The following is a 26,767-nucleotide window of genomic DNA, read 5'->3' on the forward strand; positions in this document are numbered from 1 at the left end:
CATTTAGCAGACGCTTTTATCCAAAGCGACTTACAATAAGTGTATTCAACATAGGTAGGGAACAAAAACTACTAATCACCAGAAGTCTTTAGTGCATTTTCTGCAAAAACAAGCAACCAAGAGTATACCTAGCGCTAAGGTAAAAGTGCAATATATCAGCTACCTATTTCCTTAAACAGATGAGACAAAATAGCTAAATCAAATGAGCATGAGCTAAAACAATTAAGTGTATCGACTAAACAAGATCCAATAAACAATACAACAGTAGAAAACAAGCGTTCGTACAACTAGTTAACAACAAGTAGGTCAGGCAGAGAGGAAGGGTAGTGTTTCCTGAAGAGGTGGGTTTTCAACCTGCGGCGAAATATGGGCAGTGACTCTGCTGTCCTAACATCAGCAGATGCTGTGGCCAGTACTACTGTAGAGGTATTCGCAGGCACTGCTAACCAATAGCTAAAGAGGCATTTACAGGTACTGTCAATCAACAGCTAAAGAGGTGTAGGAAGGGCTTGCCCAAAATGGCATAGTCCCGGTCGCCATGTTTGTTGCCATTTACGACAGTTGTAAATAAGGAAGCATGGTGTCAGTAATATGATCAGAAAACCACCCTCCCGCAAGTGTAATATTGCAATTATACAACAGAATAAAACATAAAAATGTATTCATATTGCGGGACATTTCTATCTCAAAATAACAACCTCTCTGGGAGTGTCCTCTCTTCTCCTGAGGTCTGTCTGACAGAGGCAGATAAACAAACCAAGCCCGTTTACTCAGCCACCGTGAGCCATATTAGACAACATTTCTCAGACTGGACACAGAAACAAAACTTAACTTTTAGCTTAATCTCATTGTATTTATTCAATAGAAATTTGTGTTTCTTTAATGCCAGATTTAACTATTACTGCTGCAAACGTCCTGTGCAAAGTGCTCGTCTAATCAGTAGCCACTAGCCACTTAGCCAGGGCTCTGCTCCGATATATTTTTATTGTGTGCCGGTCATGCTCATTTGAGCACAGGTAGAGAGCCTACATGTTTGGGAATGTTGTTGAAGGTTATCTAGTCTTACAGCTGACACCCAAGCCATAAGATTTGTGTCAAGGATTAAAGCCCAAAGACGGAAAATGATTTTCAAACCATGACCCAATATCTGATTCGTGAAACGTTGTGAGAGGGGAAACCCCCATTTTCAGATTTTTATCAGCGTTTTTCCATACATTGATACTAATAGCATGGCACGCACAGCACACAATTAGTTTTGAGGTGTATTGGTAAAACTGTGTCTCCCTCTAAACTTATGATTGCACACAATCGTCATTGATTCACGTGCATCCTCGCTTGTTGTTGATGCACCGGTAGCACTGCAGGGTGTTGCAGAGCACCCGACATCCGAGCCTGTTCTTTCACTACCAACTACCATGATTATCGCTCGACTGCCTTGAAAACGCCGGTGAATTCCATTGTTTAAACCCCCATAATCATGGACGCGTTGGTAGTGAAAGAAGGCTCGGATGTGACTGCCATTGACAGCAGTCAAGAATAAATGGAGATTGGCTTGTTGGGACCAAACACCGCCCAAAGTATTGGCACGCCTGTATGGGTAACAGGCGTGCCAATACTAGCAAGTGTTCCGCTGTCAAACATAGCAAGTGTTCCGCTGTCTATTTTAATGCAAGAGAACCGAATGTAAGCACGTTTGTTAGTGACTGCTGCCTTCCCTGTCAACAAATAATTTGATCCTGTTGTGTGGTGTAATTCAATTTCGATATAGAACTCCAGTGACTTCCATTATTCCTTTGATTTCATCTTTTGGACACTCACTGCCATGAACCATACGGAGCTTGAGGTGCACTCTGAGCAGCTGATCGATGTAACATTTATTTGGCTGGGGATGGATGCTTGGTAGTTTGGAGAGGGATGGATGCTTGGTAGTTTGGAGAGATCACTTGACAAGCAAGTATATGCTGCGTTTTGACGACTTCATGTCAGTCACACCACGGCCATGGCTATGATACACCCCTCCTTATTTATTTTTTCGTGGATGTGCAGTGATATCATTCATAAATAGCCCATATGAAATCCTCAAGGCTGAAATCCGTCCCCACGACGTAGAACTTTAATCCATGACTAACTGCAACGTCTGAGCACTTGCTATTGCATCGGACAACAACACAGCAAGCAAGCAGTGGTGGTGGAAAAAGTACTCACATTTTGTACATGAGTGAAAGTATCAATACTGCAATATAGAAATGCTCTGTTAGAAGTAAAAGTCTGGAATTCAAAATTTAGTTGAGTAAAAGTACAAAAGTATTGGTATCAAAATGTACTTAAAGTACCAAAAGTAGAAAGTACTCTTTATGCAGAATGTCTCTTTTCAAGTTTTCAAATGTATAACAATCTTTTGAAAATCTACAAGCTCACAATGCGTGGCATCGTGATGCATTGTGAGCTTGAAGATTGGCTAATTTCGAATGGCCAAAATGTATATTGGGCTGAAGTGGGTAATGTATGTTTTGTGATAATTATCCAAATCTACAAAGTAACTACCGGTAGTAACTATAGCTGTCAAATAAATGTAGTGGAGTAAAAGTACAATATTTGGATCTGAGATGTAGTGAAGTAGTAAAAGTAATGAATATTGTAAATACTCAACTAAAGTACAAATACCTCAAATATGTACTTAAGTAAATGTACTTAGTTACTTTCCACCACTGCAGGAAAGTTAGAGATAGAAGAGAGATAATGTACACAGCCTACATACAGTACCACTGTCATGAGTAGTTGCTTGCTTGACAAGAACTATGGACAAGAATCATAGACCTATAGCTTGAGGTTTACTATGCTACTAGTACTAAGGAGTCAGCAAACATAATGGCGCTGAAAGCAGGCCGAGTAATCCCCCTGAATCCTTTTTTTTTTAATGTTTTTTGTGTGTGGCTTTCGCCTTTATTTTATATATTTTATGGAGGGACAGACAGTAGGCTGACAGGAAATGGGGAGAGAGATGGGGGGGAAGACATGCAGTAAAGGCCGTCGGGATCTGAAGTCGAACCCGCGGCACACTGCCAGACTGGATTGCCAGCCAAGGTGCCTGGACCACTGAGCCATGGCCCAGGCCAATCCCCCTGAATCTTAACTCAGTCTCTGACGTCACTGCGCTCGTTCCATATACTACCTAAACCTTTTAGCCCAAGACCCAAAAGAGAAATTAGATGTTTGCCCGGAACCCAAACTAGTTTTGAATTGATTAAAAGTTGTGATAATAGACGTTTTTTGTTTTGCTTTATGTAGAAAACACATAGAAATTGGTCCACAGACGGGTCCAGACTCCCGACCCACTGTTTGGGAAACAGTGTACTAATCAACAGCTAAAGAGTTATCACAGGTTCCAGAATACTGCACCTATCATGTGGACTACTGTACCTTGACTGGTGGAGGGGGTTTCTTACTAAAGGGGTCCGAGGAGCCAAACAGGTCAGACTTGTCTGTCTTTTTGAAGAAGTCATCAGAGGAGGTCCCTTTGAAGGGGTCGCTCTCTTTGAACGGATCTACTCCAAATGGATCTAGAAAAGGAGAAGGGAGTATTGCTCACAGAGTCATGCATCTGGCTTGGCAAGGTCTGAGGAGCAATCATTTGCTGTTCATCTTTATCGTAGCTTCATTATGAATCATCATTTGAATGGCAATGGTGAAATGCAGTAGGTAGTTTGGGCTGTTGCAATTAATTTGAAGAACTCCACTTTCAAGTAACCAGTCAAGCAATGTGGGTAATATTTTCTATTCTTAATAATAACTACATTGACCATTCAAACTGAAAAAAATGAGTTTCAGAAGACTGCCTTCACTGCCTGGTCAAAGCCGTAGCATCCAGAGATGTAATACAATGATAGAAACAAAGCCTTCAAACCTTTGAAGGGGTCTGATTTGAAGGGGTCTTCTGTCTGGAAGGGGTCTACTGAGTCTACGGGGGTCTCCTGAGGATTTCTGTTGAACATGGCTATCCTTGATTTGAAAGTATCATCCTGAAGAATATATGAATCGATTACAATTAATGAATCGGTGCATGTGTCTGAAACAACTTTTAGAAATGTTTATCATCATTGTGCACTCTTATATGAATGGAAAGAAATAAAAACGGCACTTCGCACAATATATTCACTATAATTGTCCCAACCCTGCTCACGTGAGCGTGTCTCTCCCATCTCCTCACCTTGCTTCTGTAGCCTCCATTCTCCCTCTCTGTGAAGCCTTCATTTATATCTGCCAGGTTGGTCAGGCTTCCTCCATTGGTGCCATTCAGAGCGGTGTTGTATTGCTCGATGGCCTTGGTCACCTCCTGTTGGCTGTCCTGGATTTGGGACAGCTTGCTACGAGCCTGAAAGAGCACAGTGTGCCGATATGAAATGATGTGGAATTGTCTACAAGTTCAGGTTTTAGTGAACTGAACTTGTGCATCATATTCTATATTAACACTTTTTTGCCGGGGAATTCATCAAAATAAAGGCAGATTTTATTCTGAAAAGCCCCTCCCTTCCGTTCAACAACAGAACATTGTCCCTTTGGTCAAAACCATGGTTACGAGCCATTCTTTTGGAGCCGTAAACATAGAAGTGAACGGCAGCGCGCATGCACAAAACACAAGGAGTATGGTGCAGAAGGAGAGGCCAACCCAAAAAAAAGGAAAAAAAGAAAATCCTTTATTTTATTATCAATAAAAAAGCCCTAAAAAACGTGTTGTTGTGGCTCTTTGTTGGTTCCAAATATTTCCACCTTAGCCAACAAACCCACTGATGCACCCAGAGACTTTGGATGTACGCAGAATAAAATAATCAATGTCCACAGTCGTTTTTGGTTGCATTTACTTCCATTAAAGTGCAGTGATAGTACATTACAAATAGCTCATTCTGGCATTGTATCTTCTGTGTTGTCTATCTGGTAAAAACCATTTGTCCACCAGGTGCATGCCGCTCCCCAATCACCCAGGCCTACTTATACCCCTCTGTCAAGCAATTAGGCCTGGGGAGGCGTGCCCCTGTTATCCAAACAATAATTCATTACAACCCATCAAACCAGTGCCCAATAATGCCAAATAGCTACAACATTGTGATAATAATAAATAGACATACAAAACAGTCAGGATGGCTTCTACACGTGTGTAAGTCCAAGGCCACCTGCGATTTGATTAGAAAGGACATGTATACACGTCCAAGGCTTAATTAGTTAGTGTTAAAACGGGCAGGTGGGCAGACCACATTGTCACGCTCATGTCAAAGGCCTTATTAAAATAAAATGTGTGTTTTCACACACACAATGGGACCCTAACTAAGTAATTTGTTATTTATCCGTGCTGTGCTGACCTGGTTGATCTCGTCCTGGGTGGCTTTTAGGGACTTGATGATGCTGTCCAGCTGGACCTGGCCAGCCAGCAGGCTTTGCTCCAGCTGGGACTCCTCTTCCTGCAGCCGGCCGAAGTCCAGCTTGGTCCGGGTTAGCTCGTCCTCTTGGCTCTGGAGGTCCGACTCCCTGGAGTGGATCTGGGTATGCAAGGACGAGATCTGTAGAGGGGGGGGGGATACCGAAACAGACATATACACATATGTACGTATTATATTATACAGTATATACATCGTGTATACATATCAAATCAGTGTGTTCAGGTTTCAGTACCCAGTATCCTATGGGGAGACACAGAGGCCCTCAGGTACCCCAAGGTACTAAGGGTGCCTGGTGGCATCTGGGGTAGATGCTCAAAACGAGAGTCCATAGCAACAGCAGAATAAACCGTTTGGCAATGGCAGAAATTTCACATTTTTCATGAGCACAAACCAGACACTCACACATTTAAATGAGAATCTTTTTAACGGTATAAAAGTGCCTGTTAAGAAGCAAGACCTTATATGTGCCACAAAGCAGTGGATAGGTAACAGGTAAGGAGCATTATTCAAACAGAACTAACTTACCAAAAACAAATTTCAGAACTTTGTGTTTAAGGTCCTTGTTGTTTATATAGACACTATGTAGTAGCTGTACTGTTACAACAATCTGTTATCATTATTATTGTTTTACAAGACATTATAAACCAGTGCAGAGGTGACTTGTGTGTGCAGGTTTTTTTCAGGTTTCATGGATTTAGTTGAATTATGAACATTATTAGTGGTGTTCAGAGCGAAAAACAGATCATTACCAATACAGTTACAGAAGTTATTTGAGTTTAGCTCAGAGGATGAGGACCATAGAAGAAGACATGATTTTAAACATCCGTTCGCTCGAACAACACTAAACAAAACCGGGAGTTGAAGAGCTGTACAACAGTGTTTCAGCTTAAGACAATGTTTAAAAAGGGAAAAAAGGGAAATTATGAATTAGGTTAGATTTCATTTTTCTTTCGTTCTCTCATCTTTGTTTTGTTCTCTTGTGCTCTGTTTTTTTTGTCTGTCTGTTTTCTCTCCTTTTTATTTGATATGTAATCATGGTGAAGTAAAATTAATGGTTGGTAGCAGCATCCATTTTTTTTAATGATAGATAGGGGCAGGTAACAATAAGATTTATCTTCTTCCTGCTCCTTTTCTTTTCTTTTATGGAATATGTAAAAAGAAAAAAGTACAAGGTAAAATGAATATAATCATATAATCATGAATGTGGGAAGTGAGGACGCTGGCGTCGACTGTTCACCGCTTCACCTCCCAATGTGTGAATGAATGAACCATTGTAAAGCGATTTGAGCACTTGGAAAAGCGCAATGCAATTCATTAAAAATGCAATTCATTAAAACCATAACTGAAATGAAATAAATAAATATGAAATGAAAAGGTTTCTATGATGCTGTAATGTAGGACTGTGACAGGCCAGGATTCTAACCATGTGGGACTCTTCTTGACACTTCTGCTTGACGTCGTTGAGCATGCCCTCCAGTTTGGAGCGCTGCTGGTCCATCTCCTCCAGCCGGTCTTGGGCATCCTGCTTCTGGGTCTCCAGGTCCTGCAGACTGCTGCTCTCCCTGTCCAACTCACTCTGCATGTCCTGTATGCCAAACATGGACAAACGCGCTTTACCTTTAACCCATTTTGGGCAGGAACCCCTTTTGATGTTAGCATTATGTTATGCTTTAGCTATTGAAAAATAGCAGACCTACAAGCTCATAGCGCGCCACCGAGTGGCGCGCTATGAGCTTGTAGGTCTGCTATTTTTGAAAAATTTAAGAACGACTGACATAGAAACATAGCTTTTTCAGAAAACTCAGGTCAAAATGGGTTAAGAGAATTAACAGTCCGCTCAATTTAAGTTAAATGTAGAGTATGGTGTATATAAAATTTAAAATCTTTCAAATTGAAAATAAATTATAAAAAAAATAATGTGTTGATGCTTTGATTTCTTTTAAATAAATAAAGCATTCATAGTTTTTTTCCCCCTCCTTCAGACAGTGGAAAAGCTGAGAGGGATGCTTAGTATGAGAGGCACATGGGAGAGGATTGTGAGGGGGTTTTATTCAAGATGATCAAAGTCAAGTGTGATTCTAGAAGCAGGCGTGTGTGTGTGTGTGTGTGTGTGTGTGTGTGTGTGTGTGTGAGCAGGTGTGTGTGTGTGTGTGTGTGAGCAGGTGTGTGTGTGTGTATGTGCGTGAGAGAAGGTCTAAATCGTTAAACAGTCATTGGACAAAGCCTGCATCTACATTACAGACACCATCATGATGTCAAGATGAGTGCAAACGCAGGTGCACATTCAATCTGGGAATGTATATTAATGTATAAAATGTACATTAATATAACACAACTATCACATCTGCAGTGGATGAATGTGGTCTCTCCACTTCCACTACTCTTGCATTGAGAAATTCTGACCATGGTGACAGGTAGAATACCCACTGGTTGACCATATAAATAGTTAATTTAAGGAGGAGGTGCACTGGATTGGACACTAGATGCACCGCCATTCATCATTGTGATTTGGACACTTGCAATTACCTTTCTTCATTCATTGGGAGAGAGAGAGCGACAACTGACATAAAACATACGTATTGTAGCTTTAATGATGCTGCCAGTCTGTCATTTTGTCTCATAGCATCACTCTTTCCTTTTCCATTGACAAGGAGTTGGGACAGAAATATGGAAAGGCTGACACGGCCAAATATCATAACAGGCAAACAAAAACGCTCAGAATAGAGTTAATAGTTCCTGTTTAGCCCGGCCCATCGGGGTCAAAATACAGGCAGCGACACCACCTTGATGGGATAAATGGTAAATGGTGCATTTATATAGGGCCTTTATCCAAGGCGCTTTACATAGATTGTGCATTACATTCACCCATTCACACACACATTCATACACCGATTACGGCGGAAGCCATGCAAGGTACCAACCAGCACATCGGGAGCAATTTGGGGTTCAGTGTCTTGCCCAAGGACACTTCGACATGTAGCCAGGAGGAGCCGGGATTCGAACCGCCGACCCATGGATCATTGGACGACCTGCTCTACCTCTTGAGCCACAGTCGCCCGGGATGAATCGATCGAGCGCGACCGTGCCCCCACACACACACACACACACTCACATCGCTGATCTGAAAAATAATAACGTGAAACTTATCATGACAGTCTCACCTGTACTTCACTGTTCTGCTGTCGGATGGCATCCTCTCTTTCCCTGATCTCCTGTTCCAGGATGAATTTCTCTCTATACGTCCATCACGTGGGAAGGAAGAAAAGAAGCAAGGGCAGCTGTATAACAAACCGTGGTGTTATTGCTCCCTAACCAAGCCATTGTCCACAAGAATAACATCTAACGCCTAAGCGGCTGCCCCATGTTTATCCCACTGTGGTGGTGCAACACGGTTTGTTGACAACAGTCAAAATGACATAGAACTAACATCAAAGACAGATCAACAAACAGGGGAACAGTTGTGTCGTGAGTGAAAGTGATGATGAGTTATCGTTGTCCCAACATTTCTTACAGCTGTTCGGGAGCAGTGCTACAGTATATTCCATTTCTCTGTATGTAAACAAAGAAGAAATATCTGTGGGAGACAAAAGTGGATGCGTTTGGCGAAATCAATGAGAATATATGTTTCATCCCACATACTTGTTCCAGGCAGCATGAGTTCAGTTTGGCAGAGAACTAAATTTGGACAATTAACCACATGAACTGGAACTGGAATGACATGAAAAGTCACATCTCATCTGCCCGGGCGTCTGGGCACCTAGGCAAGTAATCCATCCTGACAACGTGTCACGGGTTCGAGTCCCGACAACCGTTGCTGCGTGTTACCCCCCAATCTCTCTCTCCATTTCCTGTCAGTCTACTGTTCACCTATCAATAGAGCACCGAAGTCTGACGTCACTTTCAGTAGAGGGCGTCAGTCCCCAGGTTCATGTATTTTTGTATTTGCATTGTAATCTCCATAGGGGGATTTTAGGTCGCTTCATATAAGAACTGTGACCACCCCGGCCTTTCTGTCAGGGGAGTGGCTGTGCGTCGTTAATGATTTCCATTCATATTTGATACAGCCAGTTTCTGGAGAAAATTGAATTAATATGGCCGCAAAAGCCTTGAAACTACATATGAAGGCAATATCGCTGCTAATATACGTCATGCCCAGCTGTCAACACATTGCGTTCCTGAGATTCCTCGTTGACGTAAGCTCAGCTGGTGGTGACTCGACTCGTACTAACCACGAAACATTAAATATCAATAAAATTTAAATAAACGTAATTACCATTCAGTTTCTGTTGTGCGACAGGCAGATGCAGCCACCTACCTACCCGGAAATGTAGTCTCTGGGTTGTTTGGCTCGTTTCTAACGCTTATTTTGTTACTCTTTGGGTATATTTGTACATTTCCGTCATATCCATATGAGTGAAAAGGCCGGGGTGATCGGTTTATTTTTCAAACAGTTCTTATATGAGGCGATCTAAAATCCCCCTATGGAGATTACAATGCAAATAAAAAGTACACAAACCTGGGGACTGACGCCCTCTACTGACAGTGACGTCAGGACTTCGGTGCTCTATAAAGGCAGAAAAAAATAGATCTGCCCAGGCTCGGCCACTGATCCCGCTCCCACTGGCATCATACTGGACTTTTGATAAGGCGGTTTTTGACTTTGTGTCAACCTTTCATGTGATTTAAAACAAAATGTTTGTTTACTTTCACACAGTGTTGTGTGCTCTTTGGTCTACTAGTATTGTGTTTGCCACGTGCTTCTTTCTTGGCCAAGTCTCTCTGAGAGAAAAACCCCAAACTGATTTACAACCTCAATGGGAATACCTGGTTAAATGAAGGTTGAATTCATAGCTGAAATAACATAGCTGAGACTGCAAAAAGAAAAAGAAAAAAAGAAAGAAGGGGGGGCTTTGATCTGAACATCAATTCCAGTGCGCTCAACCTCCCCCCTTTCATTACACCACCCCCCCCCCCCCCCCCTCCTCCACCTCCCCTTCAGAGGAAGAGCAAACAAAGCTGTCCTCCTGCTAGTCTGGGGCTCACCTCTGCAGCTGAGCTATTTCCTGACTCAGGTCATCCAGCTCTTTGAAACCCGTCAGCTCTGCTGACCCCGTCGAGCTGCCGCTGTCCTGAAAGGAGGGACATACAGACACAGAGAGAAAGACCATGAGATACGCAGAGAGGAGAAGAATAGGGAGAGAGGGGGAAACGGAGAGGGGGTGAGGGAAATGATAAGTACACAATACACATACTGCATCATCGTGCTATGATAGAGAAGCCAACAGGCCAGAGGTGACAGACGTATGTGTGTTTATATTTGAGAAAGCAGGAGAAAGATATGAGCGATAAGGAAAGGAGGGGAAAGGGGGATAAGGTTGGAAAGACAGATGAAGAAGGAGGAAGGAGAAAGAAGGGAGGGAGGGAAGGTGAGATGGGGTGAAGGAGGAAGGATGAAGAGAGCAGATGGGATGCCAACCATTTTGGGGGTAGGGTGGAGTGGGGGGGGGGGTTCAGCGCCCCCGCTGCTAAATCTTCACAACATAACTCAGGAAGGAAGCACAGGAACAGTGCAAATGTATAGAAGTGGACACAATGAAGGAATGCACCTTCAAAATGACCAGGAGCTTGGTGTAAGGCTGTAAGCAACCCTTATGCTTTTGAACTAGGAATGAAACTAGAAAATGCCTACCGTTACGCCGATACCTGGATTTGGTATTGTTAGAAGAAAAGGTGGCCGAGTGAGTGATAAAGGTGATAGTACATGCACATCCACTCTAGCCCAGGTGCTGGACAAATGACAATACAGGAGGAAAGAATAGACTCCGCAACACTGGTAAAGATACTCAGCTCCACTGGTTTATTAACCTTGGTTGAGTGCGGGTGTACAAGCTCACAACTTGTAGATTGTCTATTTTCAGAGTGCAACACTGGCACACAATTAAGTATAAATTCGGCGTGAGTGAGTGCGCAAAGTCGTAAATGGGCTGTTACTGGCTTTCGTCAGCTGAGCTAGCAGGAATATTATAGCAGACCAAAATGATTGTCCCAACATACTTGCACTATATTGACGATACGCTATACTTTTATTTTCTACCCACATTTAGCCACCGCAACATAAGAACCAATGACTAGCAAATCAAAACATGCAGTTGTTTAACCCATTTTGGGCGGGAACCCCTTTTGGTGTTTTAAACATTATGTTATAATTTAGCTATTGAAAAATAGCAGATCTACAAGCTCATAGCGCGCCACCGAGTGGCACGCTACAAGCGGCGCGCTACAAGCTTGTAGGTCTGCTATTTTTGAAAAATCGTGAAAATATTTATTTCAGAAAACTGGAGGATTTAGAAGATTTTTTTTTAATTTTGAAGTCAGGCCTGAATTGTTTAATATTAATCGGTGCGACTTTGATGGTTCTGAATGTATAACTGCGGCTGTAAAGAAACAAACAGCTGTTGTTTTGTCAGTATTCACTGTTTAAAAGTTCAAACTAAACAAAAAAGCACCAGCAGGTGGCAGTGTTTGTTTAGTTCTTTAGACCAGGTGAGCTGAGGAGACTGGGAATAGGATTTAGTATTATAATTGATAGTTTAGCAGTATAGCACAAAAGACAAGTTATGAACCCAGAGATGGTTCAGATCCCCATCTGAACCTGCCTACTTAGCTTTCCTACCCACCTGTCTCAATATAATAAAAGGAACATGTACAGTACTTGCCGCTTACTTTTTAGGAAAAAAGTGAATATTCTTTGTTGCCCATTTCACAATAACGTTTCTTTTTTCATAATAAACAGCAGAAAAGAACAATAGAAGGATCATGTCTCCATAATCCATATACATGTGATGCAGCTACATACACATTATGAAAAACACAAGGTGGGGCAACAGCGCCACACACAGACAGACACGTGAACTACTCACTCTGCGCATACTGGTCAAATTAGCAAGTTCAGGTCCCACACCAGACATTAGACCTGCATAGCTCTGAGAGGCAGATAGAGAAAAGAGATAGAAAACAACACAATTCATTTTATAGATAGCTTGAAAGGCCAGAAAGCAGTTACAGTGATGTAAATAGGTTTTAAATGTAATGAGTCCCGGGATGCAGGGGTGGTCTTTTAGATGAGTCCCAGGGACATTTTATGAGTCCCACTTCAACAACATTAGGAGTCATATTTTGCCATTTTTACAAATTGCAGCATTTAACTCCCATTTCATTTTATATGGTTATAATGTAGTTATATTCATGTAGAAAACAGAAGAAGAAATTATTATTATAACTAAAGCTAGCAAAATAAACTAGAATAAAAAACAGTACAGTAGTACAGTAGTGCATCCCGTGGATGCAGAGGTCATTGTTTTATTGCGTCCCTTAACTATAAACTGCATTTGGGATGCAAAATGCACCCTATTTTAATCTCTGAGTTAAAACGGCATGTTTGGAAAAGTACCAAAAATGCATGTTTTACAGTAAATGTAGGAAACAGGAAATGTCTATATATATCCCGGCCCGGGCAGTGTAAACATCTAGATTTCCCAGCAGACCGGGAGAGGTGAAAAAAATGCATTAGTTGAAACGGTACATAAAGACCTTTGAACAATGGCTAACTGAAGGGCCTACCGCTGTTCCTCACTTATATTTAAGCCATATGTAGCCCATTCATGCTCACGCTGGGCAAGACCTACGCTGTAGTGTAGACCCTATCATTTGTTTTGGGCGGAAGTTGCAGGATTTTTGCGGAAGTTCCGCTCAAGGAAATTACTTTGATGCTTTACAAATGAGTTTACATTCTCCTTGAATGAAACAATTGTGATAGGTCGGAAAGATATCATATCCGGGGGAAATAAATCTGACGGATGTTCCGGACCGACACTTCCGCCGATAGAGTCTCTGCCTTAGGTTGTGACCAGGCTTTTCTCTTGGCAGATGAGTAAGGCTGGGACCGAGGCTAATTCATGCTATGACCTGACAAAGATCTATTGACATCGAAACATTTGCCTGCACCCTGTGAATAAAAAGGCTTTAAGTGTCTGAGTTTGCTCCAGTGCCTTCCTTCTACAGTACATGAAGACCTGTTGCTGCCGCTGCCACATCTGTCATCCACCTCACACGACACAGTACATACACACAACAGGCGTATAAGCTATCCCACTGTTAGGTCTACAAGGAATGGCCACTGTGTTTTCACTTTTGCCAAAAAGAGAAATGTCTAAATTCTCGTTCTTGTTTTGAATCCAGTTTAAATCAAAATTTCTAATTTTTTTTTTGTAGGGAAGAATCTGGTCGTAGAGGACAAATCCAATCCAGCACTAATCATCTCAGTGCATTCTGACTGGTGTCTCTGGTGGGTGTCAGTGTTTGACAGCAACAGGCCTTGATGTACTTGTTTCAACTGATGCGTGTTTCACACATTTCCAGGTCAACAGTTCCAGTTTTTACCTGGACAGAATTGTCCATTGGTCGTTTCATCTATTTGGTCTCTTCTTCATGTGACAGTATCGCTCACCAGAAATGATTCTCAAGCAAAAAAACGCAAATCAGCTATATTCGGCAAGTGACACTGTCGTACAAGGAAGAATGCATTATGCCAAAGGATGGTACACAGTAAAATGATATCCCTTGTTTAACTCTGAGAGTGTACAAATGGCCATATGGTTCCATTCCATTAACCCATTTGTATACTCTCAAGAGTTAAAGTCAACACCTTACAGTGTATGTTGCATTATGTTCCATTGACATTGTGGGCCAAATCCTGGACTTACTGGTCCTGCTGCGGAAGCTGCGGTCCTCTCTGAGGGGGGGATCATTTCTGGGAGGAGGGTCTGGGGGGGGTCGGTGCCCTTGGTGACTTTCTGCTGGATTATGTACATGGCCAGAGAGAACTGTTCCCTGGTCAGCTTGCCGACCTGTTTGGTGTCAGCCAGGCCCCTGAACAGAAGAGGAGATACTGTAACAACTGACTCACACATGCGCATCAGCTCCCACCGCTCACTTCCATTCTATGGGAGAAACGGGGAGCGTCCAGTTGCAGCGCGTTGTAGGAGCTGCAACGTGTGACGTCCGACACATGTATTGTAAAACATCGGATTCAACCACCAACCTATAAAGGGTATGTGCATGCATAAAGGGAATGGTAAATCAAGTGGCAAATTGAGTGGCAAAGTGAGTGGAACAGTGAGTTAAACATTGTTTAACGTCGTTTAATACTTTTCTGTTTGGATGTATGGGCTGTCAAGGCCAGAAAGTAGTTAATTTAACGCAAGTCAAATGAACTACACGCCAGGAAACAAGCAGCACTGCCCACAGCCCCTCAAGTCATCATGGAAATGCATGCGTCTAAAGTCTTGGCTTGCGTTGAGATGCGTGGTCTGAAGCGAATGTCTGTGTCTAGCCTTATTTGTAGTTGTGCACAGGTGCCGTGCACCGAAAATAGCTGATCTATAAGCTCACAACAAGTTGCAGCTTGGCACATTGGGAGCTTGTAGATCTGCTATTTTTGGTGCATGACACCAGCATGCAACAAAGTATAAATCAGGCTTGACTCTTGCTAAAGACCTCTTTAAAACACTAGCGCGTCGGAGCGGTCAGGCTGACCGATTTTGAAATTTTGAAGTGGATTTTCTTTGCCCATGAAGTCCTGAGAAAGTTCCCCTTGCATGACTTTTTCTAAATGTTCGATTCAAACCATCTCTGTTTTTTTTTTCATCTGAAACGTTTTGGAAATATGATTTTAGACATAATTCTACTAAAATGTCTGCTCTTTTGCGGTCCGTGGGACCGCTCTTAGAGCCCTCACCCTTTCTCCCCCACAAGCCGTGCTGTTCACACCTTCCTCCCGGCTGGAGACGGGCATTGTTCAAGCTAATGTGTCATTTGCATTCCAACCTACATGTGGAAGTCCACATGTAGGCAAACTTACATTACAAACTTACATAAACTAAATGTTGTTTTAGATGTTATATTTCTTATATGCGGTTTGCAGAAATAACGATGTCTGACTTTATTTCTCGAAACGGAAAAAGAAATATGTTGACTATACACACCATCTTTAGCATAATTATGTTGGAATAATAAAGTTTATAGCATTGTGACTATGTCGCGCATATTCATTTCATATATCAGCGCATCAAAAATATTTTTACTTTATTTTTCGGAGGGCACGCTAAACGAACAGTGTAAAAATGACATGAATCAATGACATGAATCATTCCAACGCGATAGACCTCCTTCCCTATAATGTATCCCCTCTATATAAAAATGAAAATATATAACGCTAATGTCGTATTTATTTTATTGTCTCAATACAAACTGAAATGAAAAAGAAAATAACTTTTCTGCACGCGACCAGTGGAACTGATTTCCACGCATCACGGCTCTCTTTTTTCTCTCTCCCTCCCTCTCTCGTGGAGAGGGAGAAAATATCCAAGTAACTGACGGTGAGGTATGCGGAAGTGCATTTTAGATAACGCTGTAGCACTATTTGTGGCGGTGATGCGTCACATGACTTGATCTATCCTATGGTGTATATATAAACCGTGCTGCTGCTACGGATTTCTCTGCTGGCACAATAAATCAAATATATATAAATGACATCGATCATAGGCGGCGGCTAGGCCAGGCTTAGCCTTCCCAACAATTATGCTGGGTATTTTTAAAATATATATAGGCTAATATGTGGCTAGCCGGCCGCTCCCAAACTCCCAACTCCTTTGTCTGTAGCCTAAACTTTTCTGATTTGCACGCACGCACGCACAGCTGTCGCGCATATTCATTTCATATATCAGCGCATCAAAAATATGGTGAAATATGGTGTGTTGACTGACTGGCGTATTGTTTCCACCTATCTATTGAGCATAGCTAAATAAATACATGTTGAAAAATAACTTTGAGTTGTCCTGTCGAGTTGAAACGCTGCCTTGAATTAGTTGGAATGTGACATTTAGAAGACAATGGCAAGTCGTCAACCCCCCGCCACGGGGGGAGAGGTGTGAAGAGATGCAGGGAGAGAGTGGCCAATGGAATTGCACGAAAAACACCGGTCAGCCTGACCGTTAGCCGTCATAGTAGTAGTGATTTTAATTCAGACATGCTAGTGTTAACTCCAGGATACTTTGTGTGTGTGTGTGTGTGTGTGTGTGTGTGTGTGTGTGTGTGTGTGTGTGTGTGTGTGTGTTTCAATGACCTGTATTTAACCACTATACTTCATCATACATAAAAATAGCTGATATACAAGTTCACAAAGCATCACGATGCAATCATGCAACACGTGAGCTTATCTGCTATTTTTGAAATATTTCACCAACAATGACATGCCCAAAATAGGAAGGCCAGGTTGAAAGTGGTTAATTATGTATTGGGTGACACAAAAGGAGAACAATGTAGCACAAATAATATTATGCTATTTTTCTGACCTGCGTGGTGCTACAAGCCATTTCATCATAATCAACAGTCAACACCAAACACACGTGTACATACGGGTGCTGGGTATCATGTGTGTGACTGGGTTCATACGGTTAGGCATTGTGTTCCGTTGTCTATCCTGTATTGTGCTTGTATAATTTTTATTATCATGTGTTCTATTATGGTTTCATGATTATTACTACTTTAACCATATTTGCCTACTTTTTCTTATTAGTTATTACTTTCACAGAATGTCAGAGAAGAGAAGTAAAATGCATGATTTGCGATGACAAAATAACAAGACGCATTCAGAAACCGTGTTAGGATTTAATTTGGGTCATGTTCTCACCATATCTGTGCCAGCATGGTCTGAGGGAGGCTAGACTGCATGAAGATCTCAATGACCTCCGACCCAGAGACAAGGCCGTCCATATCCGTGTCCGTCTTCATGAAGATGTCATCGTAGCGACCCCTGTCGGCCACAGGGACGACCCAGTTGGCAGGCAGCTGGCACTATAGACACAGGACAACATGGCCATATGAGAAGGGAATGCAATCCATCAGCACCTCTCAGTGTGCTTGAATAAAAGAAGAGGGAACCATGGAGAGAATTCACCGGTTCTTTAATGAGTGAACCATCAGCTCTATTTCAGGACACAACTGCTCCCCAGGTACTGTACTAATGGCACTGCTCCTAATAGTTTGGAAGGTCAGAGATGGTCAGAGCAGAGGACAAATTTGATTTGATTTTTGACTCAATTATGTGAATTGTATAGTGACAAATAATACCCCAAAAACTAAAGGGGACTACATTATTATTATCATCATTATCATAATTTCCGTTATTATCATTACTGGCATCCCAATTTTGGGCATATCATAATTGAATATTAAAATCCTAACATACGACAATTTCGATTGGCCATTTTCTGTAGGGAAAAACTTTCGCACACCTAGAAGTCAGGCGTCTGCACAGGTGCGTAGGCCAGTGGACATCAATGAAGGGAGTAGAATGCACCCGCACACTGTATATTTGCTCAGTACAAGAGTATTTTTCTTTTTAATGCAACGTTTCGGTCCCTCCGGACCTTCTTCATGCCTGAAGAAGGTCCGGAAGGACCGAAACGTTGCATTAAAAAGAAAAATACTCTTGTACTGAGCAAATATACAGTGATTGGCTATTTTCTAAATATTATTTTTTTGTGGGAAGTGAGGTTGTTTGCACAATGTTTGTATTTACACAAACACTCAAAGCTTTTTGATGTATGATAACCCCATCAAACATCATCTCATTCTGGCCAATCACAATTTCCATCCTCACTTTTGACTTCAATGTTTGGGTTTACACACTTTTGTCTTCAATGTTTGTGTTTACACAGACCCTCAAAGCTGGACATAGGATGGGCTAGCGCCCTTCAATAAAATATTTTGAAATAAAAAATTAAAAAAAGGGTTTCAGGCCTAGCTAATAGCTACTGTAAGTTAAAATGGGGTCGTGTGAGGAAAAAGGTGAAAGACTAAAGACAGACAAAAACAAAAAGGGAGAGGGAGGGGTAGAATAAAAGCAGAAAAGAAGATGTCATGGTATGGCAGCGAGGCCCAGAAATGATCCCACAGATCAGTTTGTCAATAGTAGTGTTCCTTTCCTTCCTATTCAAAAGAAACCTGTTTCCTTGAACACACAGATTCCCTGCAGCAATAAGGAAGAGAGTGGGCCATGGACAATGCTCACAATGTGGCAGAACAAGTACGGACATTATCAACAGAATAGGGGTGAAGTACGGGAAAAACTGGTTTGTAAAAACAATGTTTTACAAACATACCCTCATTGTACATCAATCTGCAATCACTCAGGAACATTGTACATTATACAGGAAGTGTATCAAATTCAAAGTAATGACTGTAAATTATAACCATTCATGAAGGAAGTGACCAAGGAAGGACCAAGAGGGCAGTAAGCGGTATCAGGGGTGACGCTTAGCTATGATTTGGCTATCTGACCAATCAGCTATCAACAAGTTAAAGTGCCAACGTGCGCTGAGCTGACACTACCTTGGCATATGTCTACAAACACCATTGATATGATTCTTATCTCTGGGACCGCAATCTATAGTGCAAAATCCTCAGTGCTCTGCCAGTGTGCGAATGGGTCCACTTGGTTCCATTTGTACACCCTCTGAGTTACATACATGTAAGGGGGCTGGGGACCACCTAGAACCGCCTCAAGGACCCCTGGGTGAAAACAATGCTGTAAGGTGTGGCTATAGATGCGCATACATAAAGTGAGTGGCAAATCGAGTGGCAAAGTGAGTTTAACGTTGTTTAATACAATCAGATAGGACTTGTGTTTGCATGTATGGGCTGTAAAGGCCAGAAAGTAGTTTTTCCCCCGCATAACTTCTGGGTATGATGACGATGTCATTCGCATTCCATTGGTACAAGTCAAAAGTACTGGCCTCCCATCATTCAAATGACACATGCTGAAATGCGGTCGTACCTGTGTGCTGGATTTGAAGGAGTGTTTGGGAGAGAGGCTCCCTGTGCCGGTGCCACCACTGAGGGAGGGAACACTGCTTAAGGAAAGAGTGGAGCGCAGGCTCTCTTTAAGTGGGGCAGAACCGAGACCAGACAGGGCAGGCAAGACAGCCACGGCACCTGGCAATGCCCCCGCAGACTTCTTCCTCCTCCTGGAAAGAGGAATGAGGTTGGCGGGCAACACAGTGGGGGTGGCCTCATTCTCCATGGCACGGTACACCAGATGCATAGCCTAGAGAGAGAGAAAATAATAAAAACAGGTCATCTTTTTTAGACCTTAGCATTACCATTTACTACTAAAAATAATTATTTCCCAGGAGAGCGCCATCTGTCATACGCAGGCAGGCGTAACGGTGCCACACAGCTTTATGCAACAGAGCAATAAAACCACAGCATCATTCTGGGTAAACTTTTGCTGAAAATAGCCAATCAACAAGCTCACAACGCACTGCGATGAGTATTTTCAGTGAAGATATGTAGAATTCTGAGGGACTCAGTTCAACCATGTAGCATGTATAGGGTTTAAGTGGTTAAGTGTAAAGGATAAATGCTGCCTTACCACACAGAACTCCTCTTTGTCCAAGTGTCCATCCTTGTCTATGTCACTAAGGTCCCAAATCTAAACAAACACATGAAAAAATTATGATCCTACAAGAAAGATTCAATAGCCCTGCATATTTAATCGAACTCTAGTGTGACACCGATACCTTTCCTAACACGTCCATGGGTAGCTTGGAGTTGATCAGCACCGGCTTCACTTTGTCACCAGAGAGGACACCATTGGCTGGTGTCATACTCTCAAAGATACCCTCAAATTTCCCTTTTTCATCAGGCTATAAAAGGAAACATAGAACCAGATTTCTGAAAACCACACTTAAACAAGTCATGCAACATACAATCATTCACACATAAATCAGTGGTATACTGTAGGTGAATAAAAGGATAATTATGGCAATACTCAGATTACTCACCCTTATAGCCCAGAGGGCTGGTGCTGGTGCTGGTGCTGCCAATACACCTAACGATGGGCTGCTTGTGTCTTTCTGCAATTTAAAGGTGAGCATAAACAGTATTTTGAGGTGGCTAACTTACTGTGTAGAGTAGACCAAGCAATTATAACAATCTGTATATATCAGCGCTTCTCAACCTCTATCTATGAATGCGCCAAGTCTCTGTATGTCTGTCTTTCACGTAAATCAAGAACCAGTCGCCCCGCCGACTTCAAATTCGACAGTGACACACGCATTCCACACAACCACAGTGCAGTGCCTGGTGTCGAGTCGGTCGGACCCACGGTGACCAGAACCAGCACAAACGCCTCTGCCCGGGCTCTGGACAGGGACCCTGCCCAGGCTCCATATATGGAGCTGGCCTGTTCCGACATCACAAATATGTTCCGACATCTGCATAGACTCCATATTTAAGCATGCCTGACAAAGAACTCCATATATGTGCATAAAAGGGACACTCTTCACAGACCAATCCGACACACGCGTTCAACACCACCGCAGGGAGTGCAGTGCCCGGTGTCGAGTCGGTCGGACCCAAGGTTGTCCAGAACCGCCACAAAAGGCCCCTGCCCAGGCTCTAGACAGGGCCCCTGACCAGGCTCCATATATGGAGCTGGCCTATTCTGACATCACAATGATGTACTTCTGACTACAGTCGCAAACTCCTCAGTGTTAATTTAATTCTGAAAGTGTACAAATGCGGTTCCATTTTTACACTCTCATTGGTTCCTAATGATCCATCATTTAGCTGGGGACCACCTGGAATGGATCCCACAATGAGAACCACTAGAAGATCTTTCTTTTTTGAGGGGCGCTACCCCCACCAATATTCAGCTATAGTGTTGATTTTCGTCTTACACAAACATTAGATTCCCCTTGACAATGTCTAAACATCCCATTTCAATTCACTGTAGGTGTGTGACACTCACAAACTTGGGTGGAGCCAAGGTCTGGCTGAGGTTGTTGAGGCTTATATCATTTCCACCCTGTGCTGAGGCCACCAATCTCAGAGCTACAAAGAAACCCTGAGGACGAGAAACATGGTAGAAACTATTCCTTTTTAAATGTTTACATCAACATTACAGGCAAACATCCAAGTTCGAAATAAATGTGACGTTACCCGCTTATCCAAATAGCCCTTGTGTTCTGAATCAGCCAAGTCCCAAATCTGAACATGGAAACAACAACAACAGTGAATGTGATGTAACATTCATGAGTACATACATATTTGTGTACACATTTCTGTTTGTGTGTTTTATCTCACCTTCCCCAACGTGCTGTCTGAGAGACCTGACTTCTTAAGGAATTGGGCAGCATCGCCAGCAGCAACTCTTCCAGTATTTACTGGATCCACCTACAGTGAAAAGACGACACGTCACGCTATGGGGAAGCGCAGCAGAACACTGAGAACATGAAATGGCTGGGATTAAAAATATAAATAACTAGAACTGCACTCTGTCGAGTGCCTACTTGCGTGTTGCACACAAGTAGGCCATACTAGTGCGCAAGCAGAGCAGTACTGTCAACCGCTACGAACTTTCAAATCTCTGGCTCGCAATGGTGACATAATAAAGATAGGTTTCAGATTACATACATACATGTATGTATATGTAAATTGTATATGTATATGTAATTTGTAAGTTGATTAGCAGTATACTGTGGTTACTTGGGTCGTTTGATGCGTATGTCCGTAGCTGCGTATGACGTAATGAAGATATGTACCAATGCCAGGGTATAACTGGCTCTCAATGGTGACGTAATAATGATATGTTTCAGTTTCGGGTGGATTAAAGGAAATGCCTCTATGTATATATGTATAATTTGTAAATTGATTAGCAGTATACTGTGGTGACTTGGGTCGTTTGATGTGTATGTCCGTAGCTGCGTATGACGTAATGAAGATATGTATCAATGCCAGCGTATAACTGGCTCTCGATGGTGACGTAATAATGATGTGTTTCAGTGTCGGGTGGATTCAAGGAAATGCCTCTATGTATATATAATTTGTAAGTTGATTAGCAGTATACTGTGGTGACTTGGGTCGTTTGATGCGTATGTCCCGTAGCAGCATATGACGTGATGAAGATATGTACCAATGCCAGGGTATAACTGGCTCTCGATGGTGACGTAATAATATGTTTCAGTGTCGGGTGGATTAAAGGTAATGCCCCTATGTATACATGTATGTAATCTGACACCAATGCCATATCAAGCACAAATTCATCATTACGTCATACGCTGCCACGGGACATACGCATCGGAGCACGGGACAAAAAACATTACTTGCACGCTCTGCTTGCGCAAGTAACTAGAACTGCACTCTGTCGAGTGCCTACTAGCTTGTGCAATGATGTAATTAATACGGGTGAGTGACGGGATATAACTGGCTCTCGATGGTGACGTAATAAAGATATGTTTCAGTGTCGGGTGGATTAAAGGTAATGCCTCTATGTATACATGTATGTAATCTGAAACCTACCTTTATTACATCACCATCAAGAGCCAGTTATACCCTGGCATTGGTACATATCTTCATTACGTCACTCTCAAATCATGCAGCCACGGCATACGAATCGGAGCACCGGACAAACAACTTTACTTTGCTTGCGCAAGTAATAAATAATCACACCCGTGTGAAGTGAGGGGCGCTCTTGTCGTCGTACGAATTTACGTCATATTTGGCGGACATTTGACCGAATTTCTCCTTTCATCGTCAATGGCAAATATGAGACTTGTGGGGACAAGATTTACATCATATTTGGCGGACATTTGACCCAATTTCGCCTTTCATTGTCAATGGCAAATATTGAGAAGTGTGGGGACAAGATTTACGTCATATTTGGCGGACATTTGACCCAATTTCTCCTTTCATTGTCAATGGCAAATATGAGACGTGTGGGGACAATTTACGTCATATTTGGCGGACATTTGACCCAATTTCTCATTTCATTGTCAATGGCAAATATGAGACGTGTGGGGACAATTTACGTCATATTTGGCGGACATTTGACCCAATTTCTCCTTTTATTGTCAATGGCAAATATGAGACGTGTGGGGACAATTTACGTCATATTTGGCGGACATTTGACCCAATTTCTCATTTCATTGTCAATGGCAAATATGAGACGTGTGGGGACAAAAGCTGTATAGAGGAGGGGCTAGCGCAGCGCCCCTCAAAAATAAATCACACCTGTGTAAAGTGAGGGGCGCTCTTATCATCGTACATCATCATACATCATCTCATTCCGGCCAATCAGAATTTGCGTCCTGACCTTCATCTTCAATGTTTGTGTTTACGCAAACACTCAAATATTCATTGTCAATGGCACTTAATGTTTGTGTTGGGACAATGACGTAAAACTGGCCATTCATTATCAAATGGCATTTAATGCTTGTGTTAAGACAATGTTTGTGTTTACACACACTCTCAAAGCTGGACATAGGAGGGCCTGGCGCCCATCAAAAAAGAAAAAAAAGGGGTCTACTATGAGAGCACCTTGGGCGATTTTCAAGCTTGCTGAGATCGCCCCTATAGACTCTTTTGGATTATGACATTTGGTAGGTGTTGTGCTAGTATATAAGTAAACTAAACAGACAACGTTGCATGTAACAATTGCAGAAGAATATATTATATTTTACCATCACTTATAGTACTAATCTAATATAATACATTATGCATGATATTTGGTAGCTTGGATTCCTTGCAAGCGCCTAGATGTCTCCACTAGGCCTGATAGTTATTGTTTTGGTACAACCTTCCTATCTTGTTATGGTTCAGCTTGTCCTTAAAGCAGCTAGTATAGCTATTGTCTGATCCCTGTACTTCTTGGCAGAACTACCGTACCATACTGAGTGTTATTGTACTTCTCCCCATGATATCATGTACACATTAAAGCATCACCACCTAGAATATTGTCTCGACTCCTATGGCCTCATCTATTGCCGATTGATCCAGAATTCCACGACACTCCCTATAATGGCCAAGCACTGCTTTTAGAGTAACAGTGGTAGAAATTAAATGTTATCCCTTCCTCCCATTGGAGGGGTGGGGACCACAACAACTATAATGGTCCCTGAGCACATAACTGTTAGACCAGCATGGTCCGTAGTATTGCTCATCAACTTGTTTCTTGTGACAACAGATGCTCTACACACACACACACACACACACACACACACACACACACACACACACACACACACACACACACACACACACACACACACACACACACACACACACACACACACACACACACACACACACACACACACACACACACACACACACACACACACACACACACACACACACACACACAGAGCAAAGCCTGGAGAGAAAGCATTAGGTAGACATTACCTGTCTGTAATAGTAGTCATAGGCTGGGTTTCCATTCGACAACTGAAAAATAGAGAGAAGATGAAAATGAGTTCAAGATTGCACTTGAAGTCCATTCTGGGTCTCCTGCAATTGTTTTTTCCTACCCAGATGGAATCCCTGCTTGGCCAGGGGAGATATTGTGCTCATGAGCTTCCGGCAGAATTACTTGATTGATTGATTGAAGAATTTATTAACAGTTTGCAGAATTACAGTACATTTCAAGCACAAACTCAATACAAAGGCTGTTAACTGTGAGTGGACGACCCAATTAAGCATTACACTTGTTTCCAATAGGGTCCACCAGTCGACCACTTGTCGACCAGTGGGTGTCCTTACTGTCCTATGAGACACCAGGGTCTAGCCGCAAGCAACTCAGAAATCATAATGCCATCTGGCATCTGAGTTGGCATACCAACCCTGTCTATTCATCATCCAAACAGAACTATCCGATTATATTACACGACGCTAACTCACCAAGACTGCAGCTGTATGGAAAGCTTGGGTTATCCTCTGTGTATCCACTATCCGTTTCATAAAAATCCACATGCTGTAGGCTACATTCTGTCAATACATTCTCTGCAGGTGATTATTGATTAAGTGTTGGGAGTTTAGAAGCACTTCTAGGAAATCACTCAGCGGTCCTGCATACCACCTGTTTTTGCACATAATGGAGGAAGCAGCAGGACGTTGTGTTATCTTGCCACACTAATTGAAAGCCGTGCGCCCGTTATACGTCCGCCTTTGTTCGCATTCTCCTACCAAACCACACCGTTTGCACACATCTCCCCATGCACAACACCGACAGCATGCCTGTCCAGACATAACGCACTACCTTGCATCCATGCAACTGTCATATTTACTGTACAGTTTGCATTTGCATGAAATACCATGTTATTGTGCAATATTTCATGGTGATGCAAATTACCACACACACACACACACACACACACACACACACACACACACACACACACACACTTTATGGATAGATGAATATAAACAAAGCAAATTCTGCCAATAACAAGTCCTGATAATGTTGTTTCACGCCAGTTTCAGTGGTGGCACTGGTACTGATATAGTGATATTGTTGACCTACAGTACACTGTACTGATTGTGGATAAGGCCAAGCTTGAGATTTGCACTGACTGACAACCAGACAAATTGAACGTGTCGTGTCAGTATGTGCTATTTTGTATGTTCAAGCCAAGGTTTCTTTATTATTATTATTCTCTGCAGCAGCCTCCTGCTGCACAGAATGTATTGAGAGAAAGAAGCTCATAACATGCCTACGGTCAGTCAAGTCAGGGAATATTATCTGAAGAAATTCCAATCTGTGAATAAAATCCTTACCAAGAAATGTCTTCAGCATTGTGTTTGTAAAGGTCTATAGTAATCAAAGACTGAAATTCAAATTTCCTAGGGGAATCTGTGACAGCTGCTGAAAGGTGGGGTATGCGATTGTATTGTAGCCTATTATACCTTATGCAATTGATTGATGTGGGCTGTCAGGTTTGGCAACTCAAATAAAATACCAGATACTGTAGCATTATAGCATAGCATTTCACAATGGAGGAGTAGGGAGACCACATCCAACCCCTACAGGTGTGCTGGTTATATTATATTAACATACGCCAACATACAGATGTTTTATTCATTCAAATAAATTCCGGATTGAAGCTTTAAGAGCAAGTCAACTTGCACAGCTGGGGCAAGTACATTAGCTACACGACACGGCTAATATAGACAAGGACAACACAATAAACTCAGCCATTGACAGCTTTTTCAAATAAAAGCAGTACTTACATAAGTCTAGCCCGGTAGCAAATAGATAATGTATTGTGATCTAACCTCATCTGCTTACATTACCGACACAACAATCTTCCACCACCCATCAACATGGATTTGATTCACTGGCTTCCTGCCTTTTAACATTGCTAACGCTATAAGCTAAGCAAGTAAATTGACAACAATGGTTCTCGAAACCACTCCAGAGTAATCGCACACGGGCT

General features: G+C 42.3%; 1 protein-coding gene across 3 annotated transcripts in view; it reads right to left on the reverse strand.

Moving 5' to 3' along the window:
• Positions 1 to 26,767, reverse strand: part of LOC306943555 (epidermal growth factor receptor substrate 15-like 1) — a 35,014-nt gene that overhangs the window by 8,034 nt on the left and 213 nt on the right. Inside the window, exons 1-20 of one of the 3 annotated variants that reach the window (XM_079529954.1) lie at positions 25,233 to 25,296; positions 24,738 to 24,779; positions 21,642 to 21,731; positions 21,498 to 21,545; positions 21,307 to 21,402; positions 20,339 to 20,410; positions 20,075 to 20,200; positions 19,927 to 19,986; positions 19,330 to 19,599; positions 17,182 to 17,345; positions 14,195 to 14,360; positions 12,353 to 12,415; positions 10,476 to 10,561; positions 8,594 to 8,666; positions 6,856 to 7,017; positions 5,355 to 5,552; positions 5,124 to 5,168; positions 4,208 to 4,372; positions 3,905 to 4,019; positions 3,421 to 3,560 (exon numbers count right to left, since the gene is read on the reverse strand). In XM_079529954.1, coding sequence (XP_079386080.1) covers positions 3,421 to 3,560; positions 3,905 to 4,019; positions 4,208 to 4,372; positions 5,124 to 5,168; positions 5,355 to 5,552; positions 6,856 to 7,017; positions 8,594 to 8,666; positions 10,476 to 10,561; positions 12,353 to 12,415; positions 14,195 to 14,360; positions 17,182 to 17,345; positions 19,330 to 19,599; positions 19,927 to 19,986; positions 20,075 to 20,200; positions 20,339 to 20,410; positions 21,307 to 21,402; positions 21,498 to 21,545; positions 21,642 to 21,731; positions 24,738 to 24,779; positions 25,233 to 25,292 — 2,241 coding nt within the window. In that variant the 5' untranslated portion in view covers positions 25,293 to 25,296. Of the gene's footprint in view, positions 1 to 3,420; positions 3,561 to 3,904; positions 4,020 to 4,207; positions 4,373 to 5,123; positions 5,169 to 5,354; positions 5,553 to 6,855; positions 7,018 to 8,593; positions 8,667 to 10,475; positions 10,562 to 12,352; positions 12,416 to 14,194; positions 14,361 to 17,181; positions 17,346 to 19,329; positions 19,600 to 19,926; positions 19,987 to 20,074; positions 20,201 to 20,338; positions 20,411 to 21,306; positions 21,403 to 21,497; positions 21,546 to 21,641; positions 21,732 to 24,737; positions 24,780 to 25,232; positions 25,297 to 26,767 lie in introns of those variants that run through there. The other 2 variants (XM_079529952.1, XM_079529953.1) reach the window with 2 other exon arrangements.

The sequence above is a fragment of the Electrona antarctica genome, assembly GCF_951216825.1.
Source record: "Electrona antarctica genome assembly, chromosome: 19".
NCBI lineage: Eukaryota > Metazoa > Chordata > Actinopteri > Myctophiformes > Myctophidae > Electrona > Electrona antarctica.